Source organism: Rhineura floridana, chromosome 11 (genome assembly GCF_030035675.1).
Source record: "Rhineura floridana isolate rRhiFlo1 chromosome 11, rRhiFlo1.hap2, whole genome shotgun sequence".
In the NCBI taxonomy this organism is placed as follows: Eukaryota; Metazoa; Chordata; class Lepidosauria; order Squamata; family Rhineuridae; genus Rhineura; species Rhineura floridana.
In genome coordinates this window covers 22,333,418-22,360,048 of record NC_084490.1, presented here as the reverse complement: position 1 = coordinate 22,360,048, position 26,631 = coordinate 22,333,418, and the positions used below count along the sequence as shown (strand labels likewise).

At 45.5% G+C, this 26,631-nt stretch overlaps 1 protein-coding gene across 9 annotated transcripts in view; it reads right to left on the bottom strand.

Annotated features, from left to right (window-relative positions):
* The window catches only part of LOC133366267 (sodium-dependent neutral amino acid transporter B(0)AT2-like), a 36,679-nt gene extending 10,240 nt beyond the window's left edge, over positions 1–26,439 (bottom strand). Inside the window, exons 1-10 of one of the 9 annotated variants that reach the window (XM_061589184.1) lie at positions 26,013–26,136; positions 22,689–22,827; positions 19,966–20,037; positions 14,280–14,420; positions 6,605–7,507; positions 6,085–6,242; positions 3,856–3,982; positions 2,789–2,964; positions 1,694–1,804; positions 14–255 (exon numbers count right to left, since the gene is read on the bottom strand). In XM_061589184.1, the coding sequence (XP_061445168.1) occupies positions 14–255; positions 1,694–1,804; positions 2,789–2,964; positions 3,856–3,982; positions 6,085–6,242; positions 6,605–6,800 (1,010 nt within the window). In that variant the 5' untranslated portion in view covers positions 6,801–7,507; positions 14,280–14,420; positions 19,966–20,037; positions 22,689–22,827; positions 26,013–26,136. Of the gene's footprint in view, positions 1–13; positions 256–1,693; positions 1,805–2,788; positions 2,965–3,855; positions 3,983–6,084; positions 6,243–6,604; positions 7,508–14,028; positions 14,145–14,279; positions 14,421–19,965; positions 20,038–22,688; positions 22,828–25,207; positions 25,320–25,932; positions 26,137–26,313 lie in introns of those variants that run through there. The other 8 variants (XM_061589188.1, XM_061589186.1, XM_061589183.1 and 5 more) reach the window with 8 other exon arrangements.
* Positions 26,440–26,631: the final 192 nt, after the last annotated feature.

The window sequence follows — 26,631 nt, the reverse complement described above, 5'->3', positions numbered from 1 at the left end:
CCCCTTTACTAACCTCTCCACACAGTCCTGCGTGATGATGTTGGCGCGGAAGCCCAGCACGGCAAACACCACAAGCGTGGCCAGTACTGAGGTAAGGAAGTTGATCCCAGACACAAGCAGCCCGTCGATGTGGCAGTTGTTGTGGCGCGGGTTGTAGCTGGAATAGGCAATGATGGTGCCAAAGCCCAACCCCAAGGCAAAGAAGACCTGGGTGGCTGCCTGGCGCCAGACCTGCATATCTCCCCAGATGGACAGCTTGTAGTTGGGGGAAAGACAAGGTTGGGGAACAAATGTTTAGACAAGGATTCATCTTCATGAGCCAAGATGCAACTTCCTCTCTATGCCTTTTCTGTTTTTTCCCCAAATGGAAACAAATATTGGCCAATTAGAACTTGTCAGGCAGTTTGATTCTATTCGCTCAGGCCAAAATCAACAAAATGGTCTCCTCTCCCACTTCAGGCTTTAATACTCTCATCTAAACTTTGCTTGGCCATCTTAACTTCGCTTTGTTACTTATAGCCAATTGCTGTTGTGGCAAATGGTCATGATGCTTATTCTGCAAACAATTAAGCTTTACATTAGTGGTTCTTAACCTGTTTTGGGTCATGGACACCTCTGAGAATCTGATGAAAGCTATGGACCCCCATATAAATAAATACATACAATTTATTATATTGCATAAAGGGTTAAGATCTCTTCGTTGCATAGAACTTTCACTTTACATAGAACCCCACATTTCTTCCTCTATACCCATATATGCATATACTTGCCAACTAAGGATAGTATTTCATCCATCTGATGAAGTGGCCTCTACTTGACAGAAGTTTACGCCACAATAATAAATCTGGGGCAGCCTAATCTTGTTGTTTACTCAAAATACAATAGGACTTACTCCTAAATAAGTGTGCATAGGAATGCAGCCTTAGCCTATAAGATACCATAAGAGTTGCTGCAGTTTAAGTGCATCCTTATGACCCTCCACAACCACATACTAGAGTTTACCATCATGGTTAGAAGCAGGTCTGCAAAGTCTACCTTAAGCAAACGAAGATTTGCAGTAACGTAAGTATAGATGGAGTGGTCTGGGTCCTGGATTCCTTGCTTATGAACCTCCTCGCGACTGAAAACACAGAGGCCCTGCTGTGAGTTTTAGCGTATATAAGGGCTGAACTGGCCTTGACTAGAAGCAAAAACCTCTTGACTGCCACTGTGGAATGCCTTCCATTCAGCACCTTCCCGTCTGGCATTCCGCACACAGGTTGAGACACTCTGTTCTCAAGAAGGGCAGCGGCTCAATGGTTAGAGCATCTACTTTGCATGCAGAAGGCCCCTGGTTCAATTCCAGGCATCTCTGGTAGGGCTGAGAGAACCCCCTGTTCAAAATACAAGAGAGCTGCTGCCAGTCAGTGTAGACAATACTGAGCTAGATGGACCTATGGTCTGTCTCAGTATGTAGCAGCTTCCCAAGTTCCAGTGGTTTCAATGTGCCTTCCTTAATCTGTTACTGCAAGTGGTTCCTCCTCTTCTGCAGATGATTTTGCTTTGTTGTTTCATAGGATCTTTTATAATTATTATAATTATTATGATTTGGTTGGTTTGGATTCATTTTACCGTTAACCACGTCTATACCACTTTCCACTAGGAGTACTGAAGTTTTGCAAGTAAACAAATGACATAATACGACGCTCCTTACCTTGGGCGTGAACATGATTCTGATCCCATCAACTGCTCCTTCTAGCAGCAATGCTCGTACAAGGAAGCACAAGAGGACCACATAAGGGAAGAGAGAGCTGAAATACAGAACCTGCAAGGGCAGAGGGTGGAGAGTGGGGGAGGAGGAAAATCAAAACTAGGAAGTGACAGCCAGTTGTTGTGCAGCAACCATCAGGGAAAGATGCCAGCATTTCACTTTCAAAATCCTCCAAAGCTAGCTCCGTCCTCCTGTCACCCTGCCAAGTACTCCGACTTGGGAATGGTAGTGGACAATCTTAGAACCATGTACAGGGTCCTGATCAATTTGAAGGCAAGGCAGGATTTTTTAAAAACAAAACAACTATTTATTAATTAAATCAAAATGCACACTGTAAAGCAGGGCTTTACGCACGCACATGCACACTCATCTCCTGGAAGTATCAAAAATAAGTCTGTAGCCAGAAATGTTGGGGTAAGGCGGCTTAAGCATGCAATCAGTGAAGAGCCAGAACCAATATATAGGTAGCTTAACACATATAAAGCTGTTTAGACTGCACTTTACATCAGGCATGGAGAACCTGTGGCCCCTCCAGATGTTGTAGGACTACAATTCCCATCATCCTTGACCACTGGCCAGGCTGGCTGGGGCTGATGTGAGTTGGAATCCCCCAACATCTGGAGGACCGCAGGTTCCCCACACCCACCATCCACTTGCCAGGAAATGTCCCATTAAGCACAGTGAGACCTACTTATCAGTAGATATGCATAGGATTGCACAGTAGTTGTGGTTTATAATTGGAGGGGGGGAATGGGGGAAAAAAAGAATAAAGCCATAGTGCTTGTCAGCTGTTATTCCAGTGCATTTCCTGTAACTGGCCAAAGCAATGGAAGGCAAGAGCAAGTTTACTTTGGACTTAGCAACTGGGCAAAATTCTGCCTCCATGCTTTTAATTATATTGGCACAAAAGTAAGAAGGACTAGAGACTTGCTTTTCTTTTAAAATCAAAATCTGAAACTGCAAGGAAGGAGCCTGGAATCTCCAAGTGGGGTCCCATGGCTGGACACGATGAGAGTGAAAGCACACGCCATGACTGACCTTGCCAGAGGATTTGATGCCTTTGATCATAGCCAAACACACAAGAGCCCAAGCAGCAAAGAGGCAGCCGGTCAGAGCGGGGTCAAGCCCTCCACTCTCCTCGATGGAGCTGGTCACATGCAAGGCCTTGCGGTACCAGAAGTAGACAGTTGGAGAACTGTCATCACACTCTGTTTCTGAAAAGAAGGACAGAGGACAGATGCAAGGCTTAGAGGCAAATAACCCTCTTTTTTTTTTTTTAAAAAAAAGTACTTTTTGTGATTTAGAAAGCGATGGAGAAATGCATTGAAAGGTATGGGATGAATGAATGATTAGCAGGAAGACATGTAAACACTCCGCAAGCAAATCGAGATGAATGCTCATTGTCGTATCACTGCCCCGCAAACAAATCAGAACGAATGCTAAACAAAGGCCGGACATAAGGTGCTTTCAGACTGTTGCTATGTTTGAGTGGAATTCAATTACATACCAGCAAGTTAAGGTTACACACTTAAAGCTGATTTGGAGCTCCTGTACAACAACCCCCCCCCCAATCATAATTGGACTTTTTGCAATAAGGAAAGTGCTGGGAAAATGCAGTGGAAAAGTGTGGGGTAACACTTGCTTTGACGCAACCTCATCTAACCTCCCCACAAACAAATCAGGATCAGGATGAATGCTAAATAAACCGGTTGACTGGAGGAGCCCTATCTGTAGTGCAGATAATCTCTTTAAACTTCAGGCAGAAGAGACCATGCCCACCCTCTCCCTGCCTCCCCATTAGTTCTCACCAGTGGAGGCTGATACGTTAAGGCAAATAGGGTGCTGCCCCACCAGCCTCAGTCTGCCTTTAGCCAACCATCACCTGCCTGCTTTCTTACTTAAAATCAGTGCAGCTTCCTCCTCCTTAGTCTCAGTGTTGTCTTTGTAACTCAGTGTTGTCTTTGTAAAACTCAACAGGGAGGAGGAGAAAACTAGAATTAGCTGGCTCTGCGTGCCATTGGCTCTGGCTCCCCCTCCTGTTGGGCTTCCCTGCCTTCCGCCCTACCAGTCCCAATGGGCACCAGCCACCACTGGCTCTCACTTACCTGGAGCAGTTTGATTGGATGTTTCTGGGCAGTTATTCCAGGGTAAGGGAAACTGGAAGGAGTTACCCAGGTAGAAAAGACTCCACGCAATTATGACATTATAATACAAGGCAACAAAGGAACAAACCTAAAGGAAAAGAGAGAGGAATCAGCACCTCTGCATCCTCACTAGGCACTGATGGAGCTATCTCTGGGGAAGGGGCAGCTTTGGGGTTAAACAACATGCTAAAACATAATTGATAAGTAACGTGCTTAGAACTGGTCACATCTTCTTTAGAAAAAGCAGCTGCCCTCCCCACACAGAATTGGAATTGCTGTGTAGGGGGGAGGAGCTTACTTTTTCCTCTTGTGCTGTTTCCCTGCTAAAAAATGGCCTCCTGAAGCTATTTGTTCCCCAAAAGGCACTACAGAAGCTTCAGGTGCAATTTTTGGAAGGTAAACAGCAAAGGGGAAAAAGTTAACCCTCCTTTCCCCAACCTATCAGTCCAAACCATATTGCTCCTTCCCTCCAGGAATGCTTTTTCTAAAGAAAAAGATGCAGTCTGAGCGCATCAGTTAAAAATAGTTTTAACTAGATGCGTAGCTCAGTCCTTAGACAGGATCGTACTCCCAGAACTAAGGGTAGAGACACACTTACTGTACTGCCGGTTCCAATGCGTCTCCACCTCTCTCTTCTGAAAGCAGGGGCACATGACACCAGTCAAACCCTGCCCCTTTCTTTTTATTGTAAATCCTGGTGGGATCAGCTCGGGTAGTTTTTTTTTTTAATTCAGCTTCAAACTGATTTTGCAACTGAACAGCAGATCAACCTGTTGCCCCTCCAGGTGTGGCCAATGGAAAAGCTTTGCTGTAGGCAACTAGTGTGCTCCCAGCCTAAGAAGCAGCTGCTTCTGGGGTAACATACAGGAGATTTTCAACATGTATATCCCCAGGAATTTAGGACAGGAAATTAACTATGTATTTACACCAGTGGTGAACAACTCATTGGTGGGCCGATCTAGGCAAGGCGACAGGGCTGAGGGGCCCAGCCTTTCACTCCACCAATTCCTCTACTTGTTTCCATCTGGACAATTAATTTATGGAATTCACTACCACAAAATATGGTGGTCACTAGCTGAGATGGCTTTCAAATAGGATGAAAGAAACGTGGGGAGGACAAGTTATCAATGGCTATCAGCTGTCAAGATGGCTAAAAGAAAAGTCTATGGTTGGAGAAAGTATACCTCTGAATGCCGGTTGCTGGGGGCCATCAGCAGCAGTCTCCTTCACACCCCACTTAAAGGTTTCCCATAGGCATCTAATTGGCCACTCTAGGGGAAGCAGGATAGCCAAGATCAGGGCTGAGGAACCTGTGGCTCTCTAGATGCTGTTGGACTCCAACTCCCATCAGCCCCTGCCAGTATGGCCAGCGATCAGGAATGATGGGAGTTGTAGTCCAGCACCATATAGAGGGCCTTAGGTTGCCCACCCATGACACAGGACAGCAGTGGGGAACCTCTGGCCCGTGGGCCTAATTAGCCCTCCCCATTTGGCACATGAGGCCATTTTTATTAAGCCACATCCACCTGTCCTACACCTGACTTTATATATGATGTCAAGTGTGAGGCAGGTAAAGAGGTGGCAAAGTGAGGTTTGCAGGAACTGCTGCACCTGTAAAGTCCTGTGCCTTTCCAAGTACCAAAAATCAGCTGATCATCGGTGCCTGCAAAGCCCATGCTTGACAGCATGCCTTCAGAGTCCATTTGCAGGCACAGTTTGGATTAAAACTGTACCTGCAAACAGACTTCAAAGGGGTACTTTGAAAGTGCACTGTCAGTGCTAATCAGCTGAGTGATGCTGACAGCTTGCCTTCAAAGGAGCTCACTCTCAGTGACAATCAGCTGACTGCACTGAAAGCAAGCCCCTCTGAAGTTGTTATTTAACATCCTAATGACATCAGGTAATTGACAGGTGGGATGACCCATTCACCAATCAAAATTGGACTGCGGGAGAGTGGAGGAGGTAAAGATCCAGCCTGCCAGCCAGATCCAATTTCACACCCCTGATGTAGGCTAATAAGAGCTTGATGGGGCCAGAAGCGCAAAAACTTCCTTTTAACTTCTAACCAACTAGCATTTCTGCCATGAGCTCTTTGCCTTCCAGAGGGTGCCATGTACTGACCTGGTGCTTCTTATAATATGAAAACACACACACATCCAAATTTTAGAAGTGCTGCTTGAGGACACTCACCACACAGCTCGCAAAGCCAATGCCAGCCAGGCGTGGGCTGATGTACTTCCAGACTCCAATGCTCCCCTGTCGGATAATCTGTCCAGCTGCCAGTTCCAGGAAAAACAGGGGGATCCCAATGACAAAGAGAAGCAGCAGGTACAGCAGCAAGAAAGCACCTGTCCAGGGATGGAAGAGACATGGCTGCAGCATCCACACTATACTCCATTCAGAGACCCCAGCAGTCTTTCCTTCAGCCCCACCAGCCACAGTGTCCCCTGACTCAGGAATAATTTAAGGGACAAAACAGATGCTCCTGTAAGCAACAGCAGCACTGGGAGGCGGGGGAGTTTGGTTGTGGGGTGAGCTTGGTTGTGGGGTGAGCTTTGCTCTTCCCTCTGCTCTTGTAGAGATGTATGTACAGCCTGTGGATCAAATTCCAAAGCCTGTAGATCAAATTATTTTTGCTACAAAAGGAAGAAGACCGCAATCTTGCTCTACTCCAGTCCTACTCTTGTTGGAAGTGCCTGTAACTACTCACCTCCCCCATTTTGATGGCAAAGGTAAGGGAAGCGCCAGACATTGCCTAGCCCAACTGAAAAGCCAACCTGGGCTAGGATGTACTGAGCCTTTGATCCCCACGCAGGCCGGGCATTGAGTTCATCGGGGAGCAGATCTTGATTGAATTCGCCTTCAGGGTTTGCTGCGGATTCTAGGTCCACTTTGGACTTCTCCATCGATGGAGGGACGTGCCACACACACACACACACAAATGATGCACACTGCTAGATCCTATGGCCCTTGCACATTCACACACCTGTGCACTTGTCTATGCACATCTGTGTGTGCAACTCAGATGTGCACACAAAAAAACTTACTTCTACAACTGCCTGCACTAGCACATGCCCACGTGAGCTACAGTGCTGGGGAAATGGAACCACGGCATGTGTATACACTCCTTGCACATTAACAAAAATCTCTCAGATGTGTGCATTCATATGAGTCAACTACCTGACACATTAGAGCATGCCTGCACACGCAGACACAGAGCTTCAGCCCTTACACTGTTGTGCAGCCACTGGTGCACATGCTTACACAATTCTTTATAGCGTTAAAAGTGAACTAAGCTCACAGTTAAACGTGAATTAAGCTTGTATGTGTCACTCCATCAGTTTACACACACAGAGAGAGACAAGTCACTGATACAAACAGAGGTTCTCAGTTATGTGTCAAGCAGCCCTTGTGTTATGTGCCTCCTCTCAATTACAGCCAATTCACTGAGTTTGGGCACATTTTTATAAATACATACAAAGACACGCATACATGTAAGTGGGAAGACGCAATGTCCAATAGGCTCAATGAACTACATGTGCAGTGAGATGCACACACACACATACACACACACACACTTGTTGTCCCCTCTCCAAAACAAAGGGATTCAAGCCTAGAAAGAGAAGAACAATCAGACAAATGAGGAATGAGCATAGGACTGGGAAGATGAGCTGCAAAGAAGGAGGTTCAGTGTGGACATAATGTTCCTGATTCTCCAAAACCAGCCTTCCGTAACCTGGGGAGTACAGCTCCCATCATTCCTGCCCGTTGGCCATGCTGGTTGGGACTGGTGGGAGTTGTAGTCCAAAACAGCTGAAGGGCACCAGCTTGGGGAAGGCAGGTCCAAACCACGGTTTGGAAGATCAGGAATGTGACACGAAGCCACAGGCTCATGAGCCCTTCCCCGCCCCCGATGCATTCCCACTTCTCTTCCTTCCTGTTATAATCACAAACTTTGCTTAAACATCAAAACTGGGCAAACTAGAAAATTTGCCCCCCAAACCAGGGACTGAAGTCAACATTCAAACCATGGTTTCCACCCTAGTTTAAAGGAAAAAAACTTAGTTTAAATGTAACCAACATGATTCAGCCTGGATTGATTTTGATTGGCTTTGATGTTCACTTTCATATATCTGCAGTAGCAAGATCACTCTGGCCTCTGACACTGGCCAGGGAAACAAGAGCTACTGGGTGTGGCTGCACCCCTTTCTTTCTCCCAGGAAGATGGCCATGGTAAGGGGAAGAGAAACCTGACCTCAGCTTCTGGTCAGAGGAGCTTGCCCTCTGCAACCCACCCTCCCTTTCCTCTTCCCCTGTCCAACTCTGCCAGAGGCAACCCTGCAGTGGCACTTGAAAGAGGAAAATCACACTAGGCAGCGTAAAGAATGCTAATGTTTGTCAATAAAGATGGTTCTGTGGCAAGGAATTGTGGGGGAAACATTTTGCCTGAATTAGGACCTCTAGCAGGCCATGAGACTGTCAGTTCTTGCAGCTGAAGCCAGTTAATTAAGCAGTTAGTGAGCACACATGCTTATCAACTTGAGACTGGTACCTCAAGGCCGCAGGCCTGGGAAGGTTGGAGAAACTGCGGGACCACTAGGTACAGAAACTCTGGAAGATTTCATCATTGGAAAGCCCTCTGATTGGCAAATTTATTCCTGGCTGTTGCCGTGCTTTCCCCCATAAAAACAGAGCTAAGTTTTGGGCTTTGTTCTCCAATGTTCCTTGGCGATACCTGATGTTGGGCTTCCATCTTCCTAATGCTGTTCAGGTCATACCTCTCTGGGGGAGATGTAGAACCATGAAGTTATTCTGCCTGCCTACCTATTATGTGTGAATATAAAATAGGCTGGACAGATTTGTTATTTTTGTCCTGTGATTGAACTCTTTGTACTTGTGTATTTTACCTAACCTTCTGGGTGTTTGGTTTAAGGAATTACTCTGCTGCTACATTTTTGCACTTATAATTTTGTTTTAATGAAGGCTACCTCTCATCTCTGTCCCAACAAGGAACAGCCTCAACTCAATGCAAATGGTCTTGTTAATTCATATATTTGTTCTGGCACTGTCAAACTGATGTGCCTTCTCTCTCTACCATATACTTCATGCTTCTAGTCCGAGAGTGGCAACCCTTTGTAGCCCAAGGGCTGCATTCCATTCAGGGCAACCCTCTGGGGGCCACAGCCCATGGTGAGCAGAGCAACAGGTGTCAATTTTACTTTTTTGTACAGTAGGCTAGTTTCCACCCACTCACCCACCCCTCTTTATCCTCCATCCAGACAAGCAAAAGGCAGTACCAGAGTACAAGAGCATATTCCAGCCAGGCAAAAATACTCAAGGAAACTATGAGTCAGGGCCAGTGAGGAGCGTGACCTGGAGAAAGGGGATTTGGCTGGGGAGAATCCTGAGGGCAAGATAGAGAAGCTTGGAGGGGCACATTTGGCCCCAGGCCTGAGGTTCCCCCCCCTGTTTAACTTATAAGACAGAGGTCAGGGACCCCACCAGATTCGTTTATATACAAGCACCCATCCCGCAAAGCATAGTGCACTGAATTTTAATTGTCAGGAGACACTTTGAGAGACACTTTTTTTGTCTGAAAAGCAGGAGGAAATATAAATAGAGGGGGGGGCAGGGACAAATGGACAGAGATCTTGCCTGCTCCTGAGTGGTCGATTTCTCTGATCTGTTCTCCAGAAGCTTAGTAAGAAATATTTATCACCACGAAGTGGCAGACCTCAGCTCTTCAGAGCCAAGAATATCCCAGCACAAAGTGCCTTTCAAACATTTGTTTGGACCATCTTTTACTACTACCGTCAGGGGATTAAAGTTATGTTAAATTGTGTATCCTTCTAGATGCGGAATTATCCAAATTGACACAAATGCACTTCATTTAGGTGTTTTGCAAAAAAATTGGTGTCCTTTGAAACTGTTTTTTCTGGGAACAAACAGGATGGTTGTTCGCAGCTAAGAAAAAAAATTGCTTCTCAAGAAATAGTATGGATAGAAGGGAACAAGAAGATACAGTTCTCTAGAAGCCTGGGGGGGGGGAGGGGAAAGGACTGGAAGCTTCAGGGAAAGCCTGGGTTAGTTTTGCTGAACAAAGACATCCTACCCTCTTCTAAACAATTGGAATCCATCCTCACCCTGACCTTCTTTTCTACAGATTTTAGGAGAACTTAGCCGCTGTCAAAATCATTTCAGCTGTTTCTTGGTAGACATGAAGACTTTAAAGTTTAAACACAATTTTATGTTTTATGTAGCTCCACGTCTGTGGAATGTGCTCCTCAGGGAGATCCACCTGGTACCTTCATTGACATATTTTTGGTGCCAGGCAAAGACTTATCTTTTTTCCCAGGCGTTTGATACAGTAGAATGATACTGTTTGTTATTTGTGTGCTGCCAAAGCTTTCTGTGTGGTTTTATGGGGGGTGGGCTGGTTGTTCCTATTTTATTGCTTTGGGTTTTATGGAATAATGTATTTGTTTTCATTTTCTACAATGTTGTAAGTCGCTTGGAGACCTTTGGGTAGCAAGCGACTAACAAATCTAATAAATAAGAGCAACAACAATTATTTATAACAACAACAAGAAGGAATACACCACTTAGAAATACAAATGTTTAAGTGGTATATAAATGTTTTAAATAAATAGAAACGAGAAAAGAGTTTAAATGTCTGGACCTCTTATCAGAGGGCCGAGTGTGCTCTAATCAAGTACAAATTGGGGCAATGTTCAGATCTCCTGCCTCTGAGGATCAGAACCTTTACAATGAGGTGGGGAACCTCAGGCCCAGGGGCCAGATGTGGCCCTCAAAACCTCTCTATTGGAATTCTCCCCAAGCCACACCCCTCTCCACCCCTGCTTCATGCCAATTTATTTATCTTTTATTATATTGTAAATCACTATGGGATGCCTCATGGGAAGCGAGTCGTAAATGGAATAAACAACAACTCTGGTAAGGCCGCTTGCTTGCTTGCCCGGATGGAGGACAGAAAGGGGTGTGCGAGTGCATGAAGAAACTAGCCTACTGCACAAAGATAAAATTTACATTCATTGCCCCACCCACTTTTGCCTCTGGCCCCGCCCACCACTGCCATGTGGCCCTCAGGAAGACCACAGAAGGGAATGTGGCTCAGTCTGAAAAAGGTTTCTGACCCTTGTTTTACAGGCGCCAAACTAAACCCCATCTATTGGAGGTGTTAGTTCTTCCTACTTAGTCTCTCTGTAATCCTAGTTAAAGCCTCCCCACTGCTCGGCATGCCTCGGCTTCACATTTTCCCCCTAATACCCCCTCCCTTGCCAGCAGGCTAAACTGAAGCCTACCCCTATAGCACCATCTCTAAGCTCTTTATCCCCCCTCCCCGGTCCCAATCCTGAATTTTTCTGCTAAAGTGTTTTCAGAATCACCAATTCTTTTCTCCCACTAATAGTTGTTGCCTGGTTGGAAATTCAGTAGTCCATCATGCTACGCAGCATCCAGCTTTGCCAGCTGCAGAACTGCTAAGGCAGGGGCAAGGAGCTGTTTTCAGCAAATATGGGCAGAGCAACAAGTGTAAATGTTACCTGTACACAGGAGGCTAGGCTCTCTACACAAACATCCCTCTGTTTCCTCCACCCAGACAAGCAAGCAACATGATCACAGTTCAGGGACACGTTCCACTGAGGCAAAGACACTCAGGGAGGGTCAGAAACAAGATCAGCGAGAAGCATGGCCTGAAGAGAGTCCCGTGGGCCAGAGAGGCCTGGAGGGGCGTATTCGGGCCCCGAGCCTCAGGATTCCCACCCTTGAAGCAGAGAATTCAGAACTAGCAGCCTCAGACCATAATCTCTGCCAAACTGGTTGCGAATGCAGAGTTGGGTACGCCCAGCAAATAACCTCCCTCTCTCCCTCTTTGTGTCCATTTGGATAACCTTGTGGATTTGCCTGCACCACGCCCCCCATACAAGACAAATGAGAGAGGGCAACGTCAACTTCAGTGGCAGAGCAGGAGGCATTGCCAGCCGTCATGCCTGGCTTTGCGTGAGTGGTGATATTTTGTTTGCTGCCCTCCCCCTTTTTTCCAGCACCACGGCCAACCTCTCATTATTTCCTACAATGAGGACTCGAGGCTGGTCTGCCCTTCACACAGAAGAAGGGTGGCCAAGGTCAGATACGAACGGGAGGAATGGGTGCCAGCTCATGGGGGAGGGGAGGGTTCAGGAAAGGGGCAGCGCTGGCACAGGGCAGCTTGTACCTGCCTGCCAGGCAACGCCAGCCATCTCCTTGGCGTTGTTTGGCAGGACCTAATCGCCTGCAAATTAAGAGAGACGTTTATATCTTTAGATCTGCAGACTACGCATTTTGTGGAGGTTCTTCAAAAGCAGTTATCTTGCGATCACATATTAGGCAAGACTACACGTTTGTGGGTTCTCAGTTATGAAAGATTTTCCACGCGATTCAGCATTTTGTCCCCTTTACAAAGCTCTCACAGAAGCACACATACCACATATTTAAAGCACGTGGTTAAGATGCTTTTCTGTGTAACAGCACGTGGTTAAGATGCTGGACTACGACCTGGGAGACCAGGGTTCAAATCACCACACAGCCATGAAGCTCACTGGGTGACCTTGGCCAGTCACTGCCTCTCGGCCTCAGAGGAAGGCAATGGTAAACCCCCTCTGAATTCCGCTGACCATGAAAACCCTATTCATAGGGTTGCCATAAGTCGGGATCGACTTGGCAGTCCATTTCCATTCCCCCCCCCCAAACAATCCTGGGAACTGTAATTTGTTAAGGGTTCTGGGAATCGTAGCTCTGCGATAGGTGACCTATAGTTCCCAGGATTCTTTGGGGGAGGCTACATGCTTTAAATGTATGGTATACACACAGCCTTACTCACCTCTGTATTCGCATGTTTGATCGTAACTATGGCTCTTTCCACACCAGGACCATCGCTTCCCATGCCATATGTATGAAAAGAGTCCTCAGCATTAGTTTTTATGAGCTCAATGGAAGAGCCTTGGCTTTGCATGCGGAAGGTCCCAGTTTCAAAACCCTGGCATCTCCACTTACAGAAGGAACTAGCAGCAGGAGATGGGAAAGATCCCTCTCTGCCCATGACTGCGGAGAGCTGCTGCAGGTCAGAGCAGACAGTGCAGAGCTAGATGGTCAAATTGTCTGACCTGGTCTAAGGTAGCTTCCTATGACCTAAAGCAAGATTGGGTGGGGAACCTTTTTTAGCCCAAGGGCCACTTTCTCTTCTGGGCAACTTTCTGAGGGCCACATGCCCAGTGGTGGGTGGGGCCAGAGGCAAAAGTAGGTGGAGCAATGAATGCAAATTTTACCTCTGTACGGTAGGCTAGTTTCTACACACATCCAGACAAGCAAGAGGCATTAGCAGAGTTTGAGGATACATTTGAGCTCTGGCTAGTAGGTGGTTGCAATATAGCCTACTCTACTCTAAGAGGAAGGCAACGAGGATGATCAGTGGATTGGAAACAACGCCCTGTGAGGAGAGACTGAAAGAACTGGGCATGTTTAGCCTGGGGAAGAGAAGACTGAGGGGAGATATGATAGCACTTTTCAAGTACTTGAAAGGTTGTCACACAGAGGAGGGCCGGGATCTCTTATCAGTCGCCCTAGAGTGCAGGACACAGAATAATGGCTCCAGTTACAGGAAGCCAAATTTCGACTGAACATCAGGAAAAACTTCCTAACTGTTAAGAGTGGTATGACAATGGAATCAATGATCTAGGGAGGTGGTGGGCTCTCCAACGCTGGAGGCATTGAAGAGGCAGCTGGACAGACACCTGTTGGGTATGCTTTGACTTGGATTCCTGCATTGAGCAGGGGGTTGGACTCGATGGCCTTATGGCCCTTTCAACTCTATGATAAGAATCACATCAATTGCTCTGAAATATGTTTGCCTCTACACCTGCCTAACATTGGCAATGGCATGCAGTCCCCCCCCCGCAAAGTTACCCATGAGGGATGCCACCCTCATCTGAAAAAGGTTCCCCACCCTTGTTGTAAGTCAACAGGCTATGTTTATTCAGTAGTAAAATAGCAGCAAACTGGACATGCTCAAAGATACTCTTCCTTTCAATTATTCACATGTTCCACAACTGTGTCCTGGCATTGGAAAAGGGATCATACCTCATGCTTTGAACAGAAAAAAGTCCCAGGTTCAGTCCACAGTATTTCCAGCTGAAACGCTCTCCATTAAAACGGCTGAGGAAATATTTCCCTCTGACCAAGATCTTGGAGAGCCACTGCCAGTCAGAGTAAGCAATAATGAGTTAGGGGGACTAATGGTCTGACACCTCGTAAGAAGCTTTATATATGACAAAAGGCTGGCTCAAATTAAATCCCATTTACACATACAGAGGATGACTCAGTGTACTCACATGCAGTGGAAGTTTCTTGTGTCCTCATCCAAGCATACAACAGGCAAACCACAGTTTATAGCAGCATGACCACTGTCATTTTCTGTCCTCTCAGCACTTGGCTTGTTAAGTTCACAAATTAAATCTCCATAGCGCAGCAACCTGTGAAGGTAGAGCAAGAGCTGGAACTCTGGGTTGTCCATTCAGACATCACTCTAAGTCACAGTTAAGCACAAAACGTGGTTCATAAACACATAAAAACGTGGTTCAGGCCACAATTTCCTATTCTAGTTTGCCAGTCAATCCAATTGCAAACCCCAGATTTTCATTTCAAACATCACACCAAACCATAGTTAAGTTTCCTTATCTATGATTAGGCAGGATGTCTGAAATGGGGCACAGTATTTAATTAAACTGGGAATTCCAAACCTCTGTCTGGATGTGGCTTCTCCACTGCTGTTTGTCAGATTAGTGGTGTGAAGGTCTGGGGGGAAAAACAGAAAAATCTGAAGAAAATGTTTTTCCCCAAATTTTTCTGTTTTTTCCCCAGGCCTTTACATATGTATGCCAGACTCTATAGCTTTCTTTCCTGAATATATACAGTTTCAACAATAAAAATTTGCTACATTTTCAATCTTGTCTTAAGGCTAGAGGAAGATCATCAAATGTCAGGTAAAATCAATTAATCTGAAAGATGTTTTAAATCACTTAATTGCCATGTAGAAATATCTCCTGGTTTGATCCAACAAAGTCATGATCCAAATCATAACAGCACTTTATAGAAACGTGACACTCCACTGTTAAAGAAGCAATCATTTCACAAATAAGATTTAGGCAGGATTGAGTAAAGTGTATAATCCCCTGACATGGAGTTGTAGCATCTCCAGACACTTAGCAACTGGTGTTTTGCTAACTATTTAAAAAATGCACCTACTAGAGACACTTAGGAAGAGGACAAAACTTTCAATTTATCCTGTTTAGGATCCATAAAGTCATCTGCCAACAGGATTTCACAGTCCACAAATTTCTCAAACAAGCTTATGATAAAAAAAAAAAGGCAGGTAAGAATTTCATGACCATACTTTGCTTTCCATACCCCTCATTCTGTGAGAACAGCAGTCATAATACTGTGTTCTTGTAAAGTACGTATAGAACATGTACAGCAGCGAAGGGAAATCTCCAGTCTGTGGATCTAATTAGACCTGGCGAGGATCCCAATTTTGCCTATGAGAGCATTTTCCTCAAACCACAACCACCTATCCCACACCTTATGTCACACATGATACCAGGTCTGGGGCAGGTAAGTACATAGCTACAAAGGAACAATCAGAAGCTTCAAGTGAGTTCACTGACAGCGTCTATCAGCTGATTGGTGCTGATAGCAAGACACACTTGGATGAGCTGCATTTATTTATATCCCGCCCTTCCTCCAATAGGAGCCCAGGGCAGCATCAGTTCCCCATTTTGTGCTGACTGCAAGCCCCACTAGAGTGGCTTGGATTGAAACTGTGCCTTCAAAGACTTCAAAGGGGCTTACTGTAGTCACTGATCAGCTGATTGGCAGTTACAGTAAGACCCTTTGAAGTTGTGTTCTTGGTGCTAATCAGCTGATTAACACCAACAGCATGCTTTCAAAGGGAGTTGCTGTAACCATCAATCAGCTGATCAATGATTACAGCAAAGCCCTTTGAACTTTGACAGGTGGGTGGGATCACCTACCTATCAATCAGCATCATTATGTGATGCTGCCCCTCTCCCTTTCTTCAAACATCCCCACACTTTTTCCATGTGGCCTCTGGTTTATCTTCTAAATCCTCATTCCCAAATCTAAACATGACATTTGTCTATATTCATCCCACCCTGCCCTTGTCTCTCCTTCCTTCCCTCTGTCCTTTCCACACAAAGGGTAAATTGCACAATCTACCAGTTTATTAAACTGTAAGGTCCTTGAGACAAGGGACCTTTCTAATTTGCCAGTGTAACTCTGTAAGGTGCCCAGGTACATCAGTAAGGTCTGCAGTGTTCACACCCCAATCCTACTTGGAAGTAAGCCTCATTGTGTTCAGTGGGGCTTACTTCCTAGTAAGTGTGCTTAGGTTTGCTGCCCCAATCAGTGAATTATTTAGATTAATTGATTTAAAGAAAAGCTTTTCACTTATACAAAATAGTGTCCAATTAATTGCTCAAATTTTTTTTGAAAATATTATTTTTAATACAAATGCTTATGAAAGCTGCAGACAAAAATATCATATTTCTGAAGCACGAAACTTGTGTGCTTTTCCCCATACGTGCATTTAATGTGTGGTATAAATAACATGCATATAACTGCATGAAAGATCCTCTGAGGCAATTGCAAGACGCTGTTGTTATAGAGCCATCACTGCATGTATTGCACAACACGAGTGAGTGCTAAACCGCATGCAACAATCAACTGTGTGCCATTTGTCCTTGATGTCCATTGTTTCATAAAACGGAATGGGGCTAAGGTTGCAGACAAAAGCAGAAAACTGGCATGTGGGAAGTGGGGGTGGGAATTGTTAATCCCCCATGCCATTTTTCCACTAAAAAAAAGCCAGTACTCACACCCCCAAGCTGGTTTGTTTTTTTTGCCTCACAATGAAAAGTGCATGTACGCACAGAACAACTTTTCCACTTTAGTCTGCAGCCACCGTGGCTGTGTCATCAAAAGGTTGGAGATGAACTACGCTTGACTGAGCAGCACACGTAGATCAGACCTCATGGTATACCAAGATCTAGCTTCTTGAGGTGACCCATGTTTAAACAACTGGGCATGGCCTTGTGTTCTTTGTGAGCCTGTGTGTGCCGGGAAACAACATAGTGAAGAGAAACTGCAGAAGCCTCAACCAGACTCAGTTCAATTGGCCAATGTGTTCTTATGCAAAAGATCTTCCGGCTTAGTTGACTAAAAGCTTGCTGTTGAAAGGCTGATTAACTCCCCAGTGACTTCAGTGAAGTTTTTACAGAATCTAACTGAATGCTGGTTTGCAGTTCACTGACATCAGTTAGGAGTTGCTGTTCTTAACTATATGATAACAACTGTAACTTGAGAACTTGTGCTTAAGCTTGCTTTTTCTTCCTCCCTCCTACTCCTTTTTTCTTTGTGTGTCATGCCTTTTTAGATTGTAAGCCTGAGGGCACAGAATGCCTTAATACAGATTTTTGTAAGCTGCTTCGAGACCCTTTTTGGCTAAAGGGCAGGTATAAATGCCGTGCCTAAATACATACTAAACAACCTGATTAACTGGTCAGGAGCCAATTTCAACTGGAGGAGCCACAAATTACAGGCACAGTTTATCTGAGGAGGCTATTTTGGTTCTAGCAGGTTACTATAATAAGGAATAAAGAGGAAAATATTAAACATGGGCTCTCTGCCTTAAAGCAAGTAGTAGTTTTTGTGTCTTCCCCACTGTTGATTTTATAATATAAGATCCTCGGGGGCAGGAACTGGTTCCCCCCTTCTCTAATTCTGCAAAGTGGCACTGGAAAAAAACCGTAATATTATTTTATCATTAATAATGATTATTGTACTTAATAATCATAACAGTGAGTTCTCTTCAATAGCTCAAAAAGACCCCTGTATTGAAGTTTTGGTAATACGCACACTTATTTAAATTTAATGCAAGTTAAATCAGGGGTGGGGAAATGATGCCCATTCCCCTAGATGTTGTTGGACTCTGATTCCCATCAGCCCCAGCCAGCCTGAGCAATGGTGCAGGATGATGGCAGTTGTAGCCCAGCAATATGTGGAGGGCCACAGGTTGCCCCATCCCTTCAATAAATGGTTAGTCAACTTAATAGTCTTTAACTGATTGACAGCCTTATTTTTTTACACATTTCCAGTGACAACACACTACTGAGAAGGGAGGGGAGCTCAAGCAAGGTGCCCTCAGTGGGCTCCCCCACTTTCTCAGTGGGCTCACCTCCTCCTTGCCACAACCACTTGCTTTCTCACCCTCCCCTTCTAGGTCAGAGTGAGGGAGTAGGTCAGCCTTCCCCAGCCTGCTGCCTTCCAGATGTTTTGGACTACAACTCCCATCAGTCTCAGCCAGCACACACATAAATTGCAACCAAGCACAGACCTCAACCTATTCTATAAGCTATAACAGAATGCTTCTTTCAAGGAGATCCTGTGGCACCAGGGAAGGCCTCTGGAGGTGCATGTATGCCCAAAGGTGCCACGTTGGCGACATGTGGCCTAACCCATGTCTGAAGGCACCTGTCTGCTCTCATCACATCTAATTCCTCCACAAAGCACAATTCCAAAATCACTCAACTCACACTTTACTGCCAGGGAGATCCCCAGGCCCTGACTTCCCATTATTCCTGTGTCTGAGAGAAACATGCTTATCTTGTCTGTTGTCTTCACTCCCAACCAATTCCTGGAAATTACATTATAGGGCACAGGCCTGTCTGGCACAGCACCAGATTCCTTCCTTATGGAAGAGCAAAAACACAGACAAACATGAGGAGTGTTCCTATGAACCCTCTAAGCCTTTCCCAACCAGTGTGCCTCCAGATGTTGTTGGACCACAACTCCCATCAGCCTCAGCTAGCATTGCCAATGGTCAGGAAGATGGGAGCTGTAGTTCAACAACATCTGGAGGCACACTGGTTGGGAAAGGCTGCTCTAAGACCTTCAATGAAGATGTGAGGAGGGAACAGGATTGAACCCACCGGCCCTGCCCCACAATGTTGATGTGCCCACTTATGTACAACTCATTGCATCACAAACTTACACAAGAGTTCCTTTATGGGTCAACAAAAACATGTTATCTATAACCTTTTGAACCCCGTCATAAAATTGGTAGCACCTAGGGCAACCCTGCAACAAGTATGGGTGAATCCAGCAACTCTCTTAAAATTAGGGTTCTAATCAAGCAGCAAGTTTCACTGACACAAACTGAGCTACAGATGTCAAAATAAGGTTATGCGGGCAATAGGTCAATTCTTGGCAAGCCTAACCTGGCACATAATTTACTCATGTTTGTTTTAAAGTTTTATTGATTCCATCTTTATTTCTAATGATGGTTTTATGTATATTTGTTTTTAACTGGTGTGGAGATTTTAGTCATGTTTTATGTGCAATTTTATTTATACACTGCTTAGAGGATTTCTTTTATCAAGCATTTTTCTAAAAAAATTCAAGCAATACTTTATATTGTAATACGACAGATCCATAGTAGCGAGAGCCAACATGGTGCTGCGGTTGGAGTGGCAGACTAAGAGTGGGGAGACCCAGGTTCAAATCCCCATGCAGCTATGAAGCTCACTGGGTGACCCTGGGCTAGTCCCTCTCTTCCAGCCTAGCCTACTTCACAAGTAGTTGTGAGGATAAAAGGTGAGTGAGTGGGTGGGGGGAACATATAGCACCCTGATGTTCTTGAGGAAGGACAGGATAAACATGTATCCTTCTTAAAGGGTGGGGAAAATGTAATAAATAACAATAAATAAATATTTCACATTTGGGGTGCCATTCTTACACCCCATGGGATTAGAAGAATATATGCACAGAGCAATGACACACAGAAGAGGCAATGTTTTCTGAGGCAGGGATGTGGCTCCTCAGGCCTGGAAACCAGATGCAGCTCTCAAGGCCTCTCCCTCTGGCCCTTAGGACTCTGCCCAGGTCACACCCCCTCCCCAGCGACACCTTCTTTCCCCAGGCCACATCCCTCAACAGACTTACTTTATTTCCTCCTCAGGTGCTATTGCCTGACTGGAAGGTGCCCTTGAACTCTGATAAGGGCCTCTTGCTTGCCTGGATGGAGGACAGAGAGGGACATGTGAGAGTGTATGTAGAAACTAGCTTATTGTACAAAGGTAACATATTAATCACTGCCCACAGTTGCCTCTGATCCCCCCCACACACACACTGGCATGTGGCCCTCAGGTTGAAAAAGGTCCCCATCCCGCTGTGAGGGCAGGCTATTCTAGTCTGCCTTTAGCATCAGAGGCAGAACTCAGAATTACCAGCCTTCACAGAAGGCCCATGGGAAGAGGCATGCTTAGAGTTGCACAGCAGCCTTTAATGAAGGAATTAATTGAATCTGTGGCACTGCAGCAGTCCTCTCAATTCACGCCCGCTTGCACACATACACACGGAGGTGATCTTGAAATGACTGTAGACTAAACCTACAGAGGCTTGCATCTTTCTCCAGCACTCTGGCACTCCTACTCATACCCCAGGGCTCTCTGGATCAGCAGGAAGCCGGCCCTCATTTAGGTCCCAGAGCTAGCTTCCAAACCCTCTGCCCGTCACTCCCCAGTCCAGCATCATGTTACAATGTGACCTACAAGCCTTGGCACATAAGCTGCCCTCACTTTAGAAGCAGCCTTGTGCGTCTCCTTAAAAAGGAAATGGCAGAAAGACAGGATTAAATCAATTGTCCCTCCTTCTCAGATTAGGAGGCCACCTGGTATTAAGACTGATCTCTTTCCCCCTTTTAAACCCAGGTTCTCAATTCAGCCTTTGAGCTGATCAGTTCCCATTCACTCTAGTTTCAATTGTTGTCACTGGAAATTGAGGCTACAGCCCTAGGCTCACAAGCAAGCCTCATTCAACTCTGTGAAAAGATGTACGGGATCAGGTTCCACACTGCCCAAGAGCTAAGCAAAGGACTTTGCAACACAGTTCAGCTCCTTTGCAAGCCAATTACAGTTTAACCCAATGTTTTGTATATTACCTCATTTTTATCCTCACAATACAATATTAGCCTGGTTTGGCCAACCATTTCAGGCTTTATAAATCAGGATCTTTGCATCAAAGCCAGCATAAAAGAGGAGGAGGGGAGGGAGGGGTGCCTGGCACTGACACTCATTTGCAGTTTCATGAATCATAATTTACGAAGCCTCAACTGAATCTGAGCAAGGCCATCAGCTCAGTTCAAGGCTTTGGGTTGGATACAGACTAAATTAGTTGAAATTAGTTTAAAACAATGTGACTTAACTTGTCACAACTAACTTTTCACATTGATTTCAATGGAAACTAAGCATATCTAAGTCTGGATCCAATCCACTGTACCAAACCATGGTTAAAGAAGCTTGTGGTTTGGTGTAGTCTCCAAAATGACAAACCATAGTTTGCAAGTAGCAGGAAAACCAGAATAAGGAAACATGGCTTAAAGTGGGTTTGTGCAAACCATAGTTAGTGCTAACTATGGTTTGGCATGATGAGCGGATTGCCAAACCATAGTTATGGCCACCGCACCACCCCCAGAAGGGCAAGCAAGATCTGAATCATGATCTGTGTTGGGATTAGGTGCCAACCACGGTTTGACACAATGTCTGAATTGACTGTTAGGTGCCCCATGTACACATAACTATGGTGTCCACTGTAATGTGCAGCAGGGAAGCATCTCTTTTTTCACCATGTTTGCATGTAGAGGGGAAACAAGGCCAATCTGCTTCCCCACAGCAAGCAGGTGGTGTCCTTACTGTAAAAAAAAGAATAAATTCTGTTTATTTTTACATTATAGGATATATACTCTGTATCAAATAATTCTGCAACATGTGAATCAGCCTCTGTTACACAGAAAAGGGGGGCATCTAAACCATTTTTACATTTTCAAACACTGCACATAAAGAACGGAGGCACAAGGAGATTGAAACAAAGCTGGAAGGGCTTCAAATGCTTCAGTGCATTTTATTTATTGTAGGGGATTATGTCCCACCTTTCTCATTGGTTCAAAGCATAGATATCATTTAAATTTTGCAAATCAGAGCTGTCTTCTGATTAAAGAAATCCTAGTTGACTGACTGGCACCTGGGAGGTGTGGGGAACCGTCGTAAAGAAAATGCATGCTTTCAGTGCAATCCTAACCACACCACCACAATGATGGCTGGAGTGGATAGGATGCCATGTAGATGCCTCTCTGCCATCCATCCTAATGGGTAGAACGTTTCCCCACAAGCAGTAGCAAGTATTCAGCTCCAAAATGAGGCATTTTGGGGAGTAGTAGGTGTGGGCCAGAGGCAGCTTTGGATTTGCTGAGTTGAAAGACCATGGATCTCCAAAGACTCTCATCCTCAACCCCTTCAGCTATGCCAGACCAGGAGGTGCAATGAGGAAGAAACTCCACCACCACCTTTTCCCCCTGGCCAACATGAGTCAGCAGAACTTGGGATCTGGCTGTAGATCTGCATGTTCCTCTCCCCCAGCCCCAAAATGGGATTGCTCTGTTTGTTTTTACGGCATGAACAAGTGTGTCATAGCATCACCTGAGGACTAAACTATGGATAACATTAAACAGATTATTATTTATTAGATTTCTTACCTGCCTTTCACCAGAAGGTCTCAGGGCAGCTTACAACAATATTAAAATAAATTAAAACAATTTACAATCAGAAGATTGTAAAGAAGTGTGTCTTTTACATAAGGCAAAAGGTATACAATGAAGATGTCAGACTCACTTCTGTGGGGAGGGAATCCCACAGCTTATGGAGTTGCCACAGAGTGTGCCCTCTCCTGGGCCACAACTCTCCAAAAGTCCAAGGGTGGTGGAACTACCAAGAGGACCCTCCCTCTGCTGATCTTAACATCCAAGAGGGTCTGTAGGGAAGAAAGCAGTCTTTCAGATATTTCGGACCTAAGTCACTTAGGGCTTGGAGCTGTGTGCATTTTTAAAACTATGAAAAGCAGCTGATAAGGGACCCACTCAGGACTAGGATTGAGGTATCCGGGGAGGAGGCAGGGGTTAGATCTTTCATCCTGTGATGTAGTTCTGATGAAAATGCCACACCGCCCCCCAAAGGTGGTGCCATTGTCCTCCAGGTGCTAACAGCTTCTTTTGGGGGAGGGAGAGGAAAGGGTTAACCCCCTCCCCACAGTCCTGACCCTAATCAGTACCGCCACCCAGTGGGTGCTGTTTTTTTTTTTAATACACACAACACCAAACTACACATTTAACATCACATCCCCCCTTCTACCCCACACAGCAATGCCACCAATGCCTTTTCCAAGGTGGCAGTTGTCATCTGCCATTTTTATAAATGCCTGTATTACAAATTATGATTAATTACACACACACAGAGATTTTTATATCTATCTATCTATCTATCTATCTATCTATCTATCTATCTATCTATCTATCTATCTATCTATCTACCTATCTACCTATCTAATGAAAGTCTTTAATTCAGCTAAACATGGCAGCCCCCATGAAAACGAATTCTACTTTAAAGCGCTCTTAGAATTCTACCATATGTGTTAATGTGGTCTTAATTTTCCATGCTAAATAAAAAGTAACCTTAGAATTTTTAAAAAAAATTTTGGAAACGAGCATCATAAGGAACTTCTGGTGGGTTGCAGCTCCTTATGGCACACACACCTCTATGGGAAATCCAAACAACCCGCCTCCCCTTCACCACCAACTGCTCTCTCACCAAGGTGCCTCCAGGCCAAGTTCTCTTTTATGCCAGAGAAAAATGCTTCCTATCTTCTTATTCCCACCATGGACATATCTGCCACTCCCTGGGAACTGGAGCTACTCCACCCTTCACCCCAAACCACACACACCACACTGGCACTGGTGTTGAAATGCTGGTGGATTGTGGGAAACTTGCCCCTGCTCTTGCCCACGCGCACTTACCGTTCAGACCCTCTCATTTCACATACACACCAAGAACCAAACTTAGACACAACTTAAATCCACCCTTCTCTCAAGTTCCTACTAACTGCAGGGCGGAGGCAGGGAAGACAAGTACCGTATTGTACCTGTCTCCCTCCACAACTAAGGGCTGTGGCTTGGTGGTAGAAAAGATTCCAGGATCAGCCCCTGGCATCTCCAAACAGGGCTAGGAGAGACCCCTGTGTGAAACCCTGGAAAGCCGGTGCTAGTCAGCATGAGCCAGTGTGGTGTGGTGGTTAGAGTGTTGCACTGGGATCTGGGAGACCAGGGTTTAAATCCCTTCTTGGCTATGTTGTGAGCATAAAATTGGGAGGGAGAGAACCATGTTTGGATGCCACCTTGAGCTCCTTGGAGGAAAGGTGGGGTATAAATGTAATAATAAAATAAATAAAAACAAATAATAGATGGACAAATGGCCCAACTGAGCATAAAGCAACTTCCTATGTTTTGAGTATCAGGTTCAGAAGAGGGAATTTCCATGAGAGAAAACACTCCACCAGTGTTGCAGTCCAAGAACAAATTGGACCCCATGAAGCAGCGTTTAACCACATCTAACTTGTCTGTCCCTCCCCCCAAATATGCATATGTTCACCAAATCCTTGGATACCCATCTGCAAACACACAAGCCCCCTACCTCAGATAAGTACTGTGCCACCCATTCCATTTCCTCACACAGTTGCTCACTGTGTGGCAGCTAGCTGTGAGCACTAATTGGCAGGAAGGGCAGATACTCTGCACGTGCTCAGGAGAATTCATATACGTTTGGTTAATAATACAAGCTTTAGGCAATTTAGCCAAGTGACTAAAAATTTCCCATGAGTAAAAGCAATAGTTCTGAAGAAAAACCACACTCTTTGTTTTGTTTTATTTTCCAAATAACTGATGCATGAGTTGTGGCAGGTGTCATATAAGAATATGCACTCTCACCTTGTGTGTATGAGAAAAGGCTGCATTCCCCTTCTAGTACTCTGCTTGCTATCTACATTTTCTATAGGTAATTATATTTTATTTTTATTTATTTATTACATTTCTATCCTGCCTTTCTTCTAAATAAAAATAAAACAAAAAGGGTTAGGCTGAGAAACAATACCTAGCCCAAAGTCACCCAGGGAACTATTTGACCAGATGGGGATTTGAATCTGGGTCTCCTCAATGCAGCACTTTAACAACTACCCCACACTGACTCTCTTGGGTTAAAAATAATACATTCATTGTAAAATCTGCAGCATAATTTAATCAGGGATCAGTGTGCTTTTTCAGTCAATTGAAGTATTATAAATCTGAAAGCCAATACACATTTACCTGCATAGATCTGTTAATAGATGACTCTGCCTGATTAAATTGATTATAGCCATTGCAGCCCTAATTATTCACATGTTTTGGAGCTGAATCTCAACATCAACAACTTGCTTCAGGAGCCCTAGATCAGGTGAAACATGCATTCAAACTTACTGCACATGCATCCCTAAACGCTATCCTGGCTTACCTTTGGAGCCCCGAGATCCTTTTCCCACCTCTACCAGCTTTTTCTGGACATCTTACTACCCTATTGTTTTCCCCGGCAACGTTTTGATTTATTTTATTCCATTTATGGCACCAAGCAGCCGCTTTTGACAGCTGCGTAATAGGCAGAACCCCAACAGGGGAAGCATGCATCAGCCTGGAGATGCACTGGAAAAGCGAGGGAGGAGGACGCTTCAGCGATGGTATGTTTCGCCCGTTGTTATGCAGCTTTTCCAACCACATGGGCTCTGGAGGAACATTATTCTAACCACGCTAAGCCATCTCCCCTCCGAATGGGGAATGCCTGTCTTCCAAACTAGCGTCATGCTTCTTTTTCCCCCAGAGAAGAGGGTTAATTTCCCCCTCGCTTCCAGTTCTCTGCCCGGGAGAGCGCCCGACCCGCTCCCAATTTCCCCTCGCCCCAATTTCTCAGCTCCCGATCCCCTCCCCAGCCAGGGATCCATCTTCCACCCCGTGACTGCTCCCCACAGCCCAACTTCTTCATATTCAGTCCCCTTCCTTACGCCGGCTCCACCGCCTTCTTCTCCCTCCACTTACGACGAGGCAACTGCTGAGCCCACGCCACCTGCCCAGATCTACTTACACCTCGAGGTGCGCCCGGACGCATTCGCTTCGCTGTGACACCTGCGGAGCAGGCGAAGGAGCTCGGCTCTTTGCAAGCGTGGCCACGTTGCATCAGCCAACCCCCCTCCAAAGGCGGGCGGGAGACCAGCCACCAGACCCCGCCCAGCGCTTCGCCGCGCCTTCTCGTTTACAGCTGCTTTCGAAACTGCTCCAGGAGAAGGACGTGGAGGCCGCCAAAAATTGAAGATTGCCCCCAAGCATCTCTCTCTCTCACACTCACACCCACACTACAGAGAATATCAGATTATCAGCAATATTACCAGCGACGCACTCCGTCCAACATTCATCCTGGATTCTATTTGGGCGTAATAGCACCTGTAGTGGGGAGGGATGGAGGAAAACTGTAGCCCTCCAGATGCTGTTGGACTACAATTCCCATCATCCCCGGCCATTGACCTTGCTGGTTTGAGCTGATAGGAGTTGGAGTCCAATAACATGGGGGTTGGTGAACCAAGTTCTCCACCCGGTACAAAGATCTCGCGGGCATTTCATGATTTACTCTAATTTCTCTTTCTCGCTCCTCCCCGCCGCCGAAAATAAAATGACCGTGGGAAAGAAGGGAAATTAGAAGGGGGGGG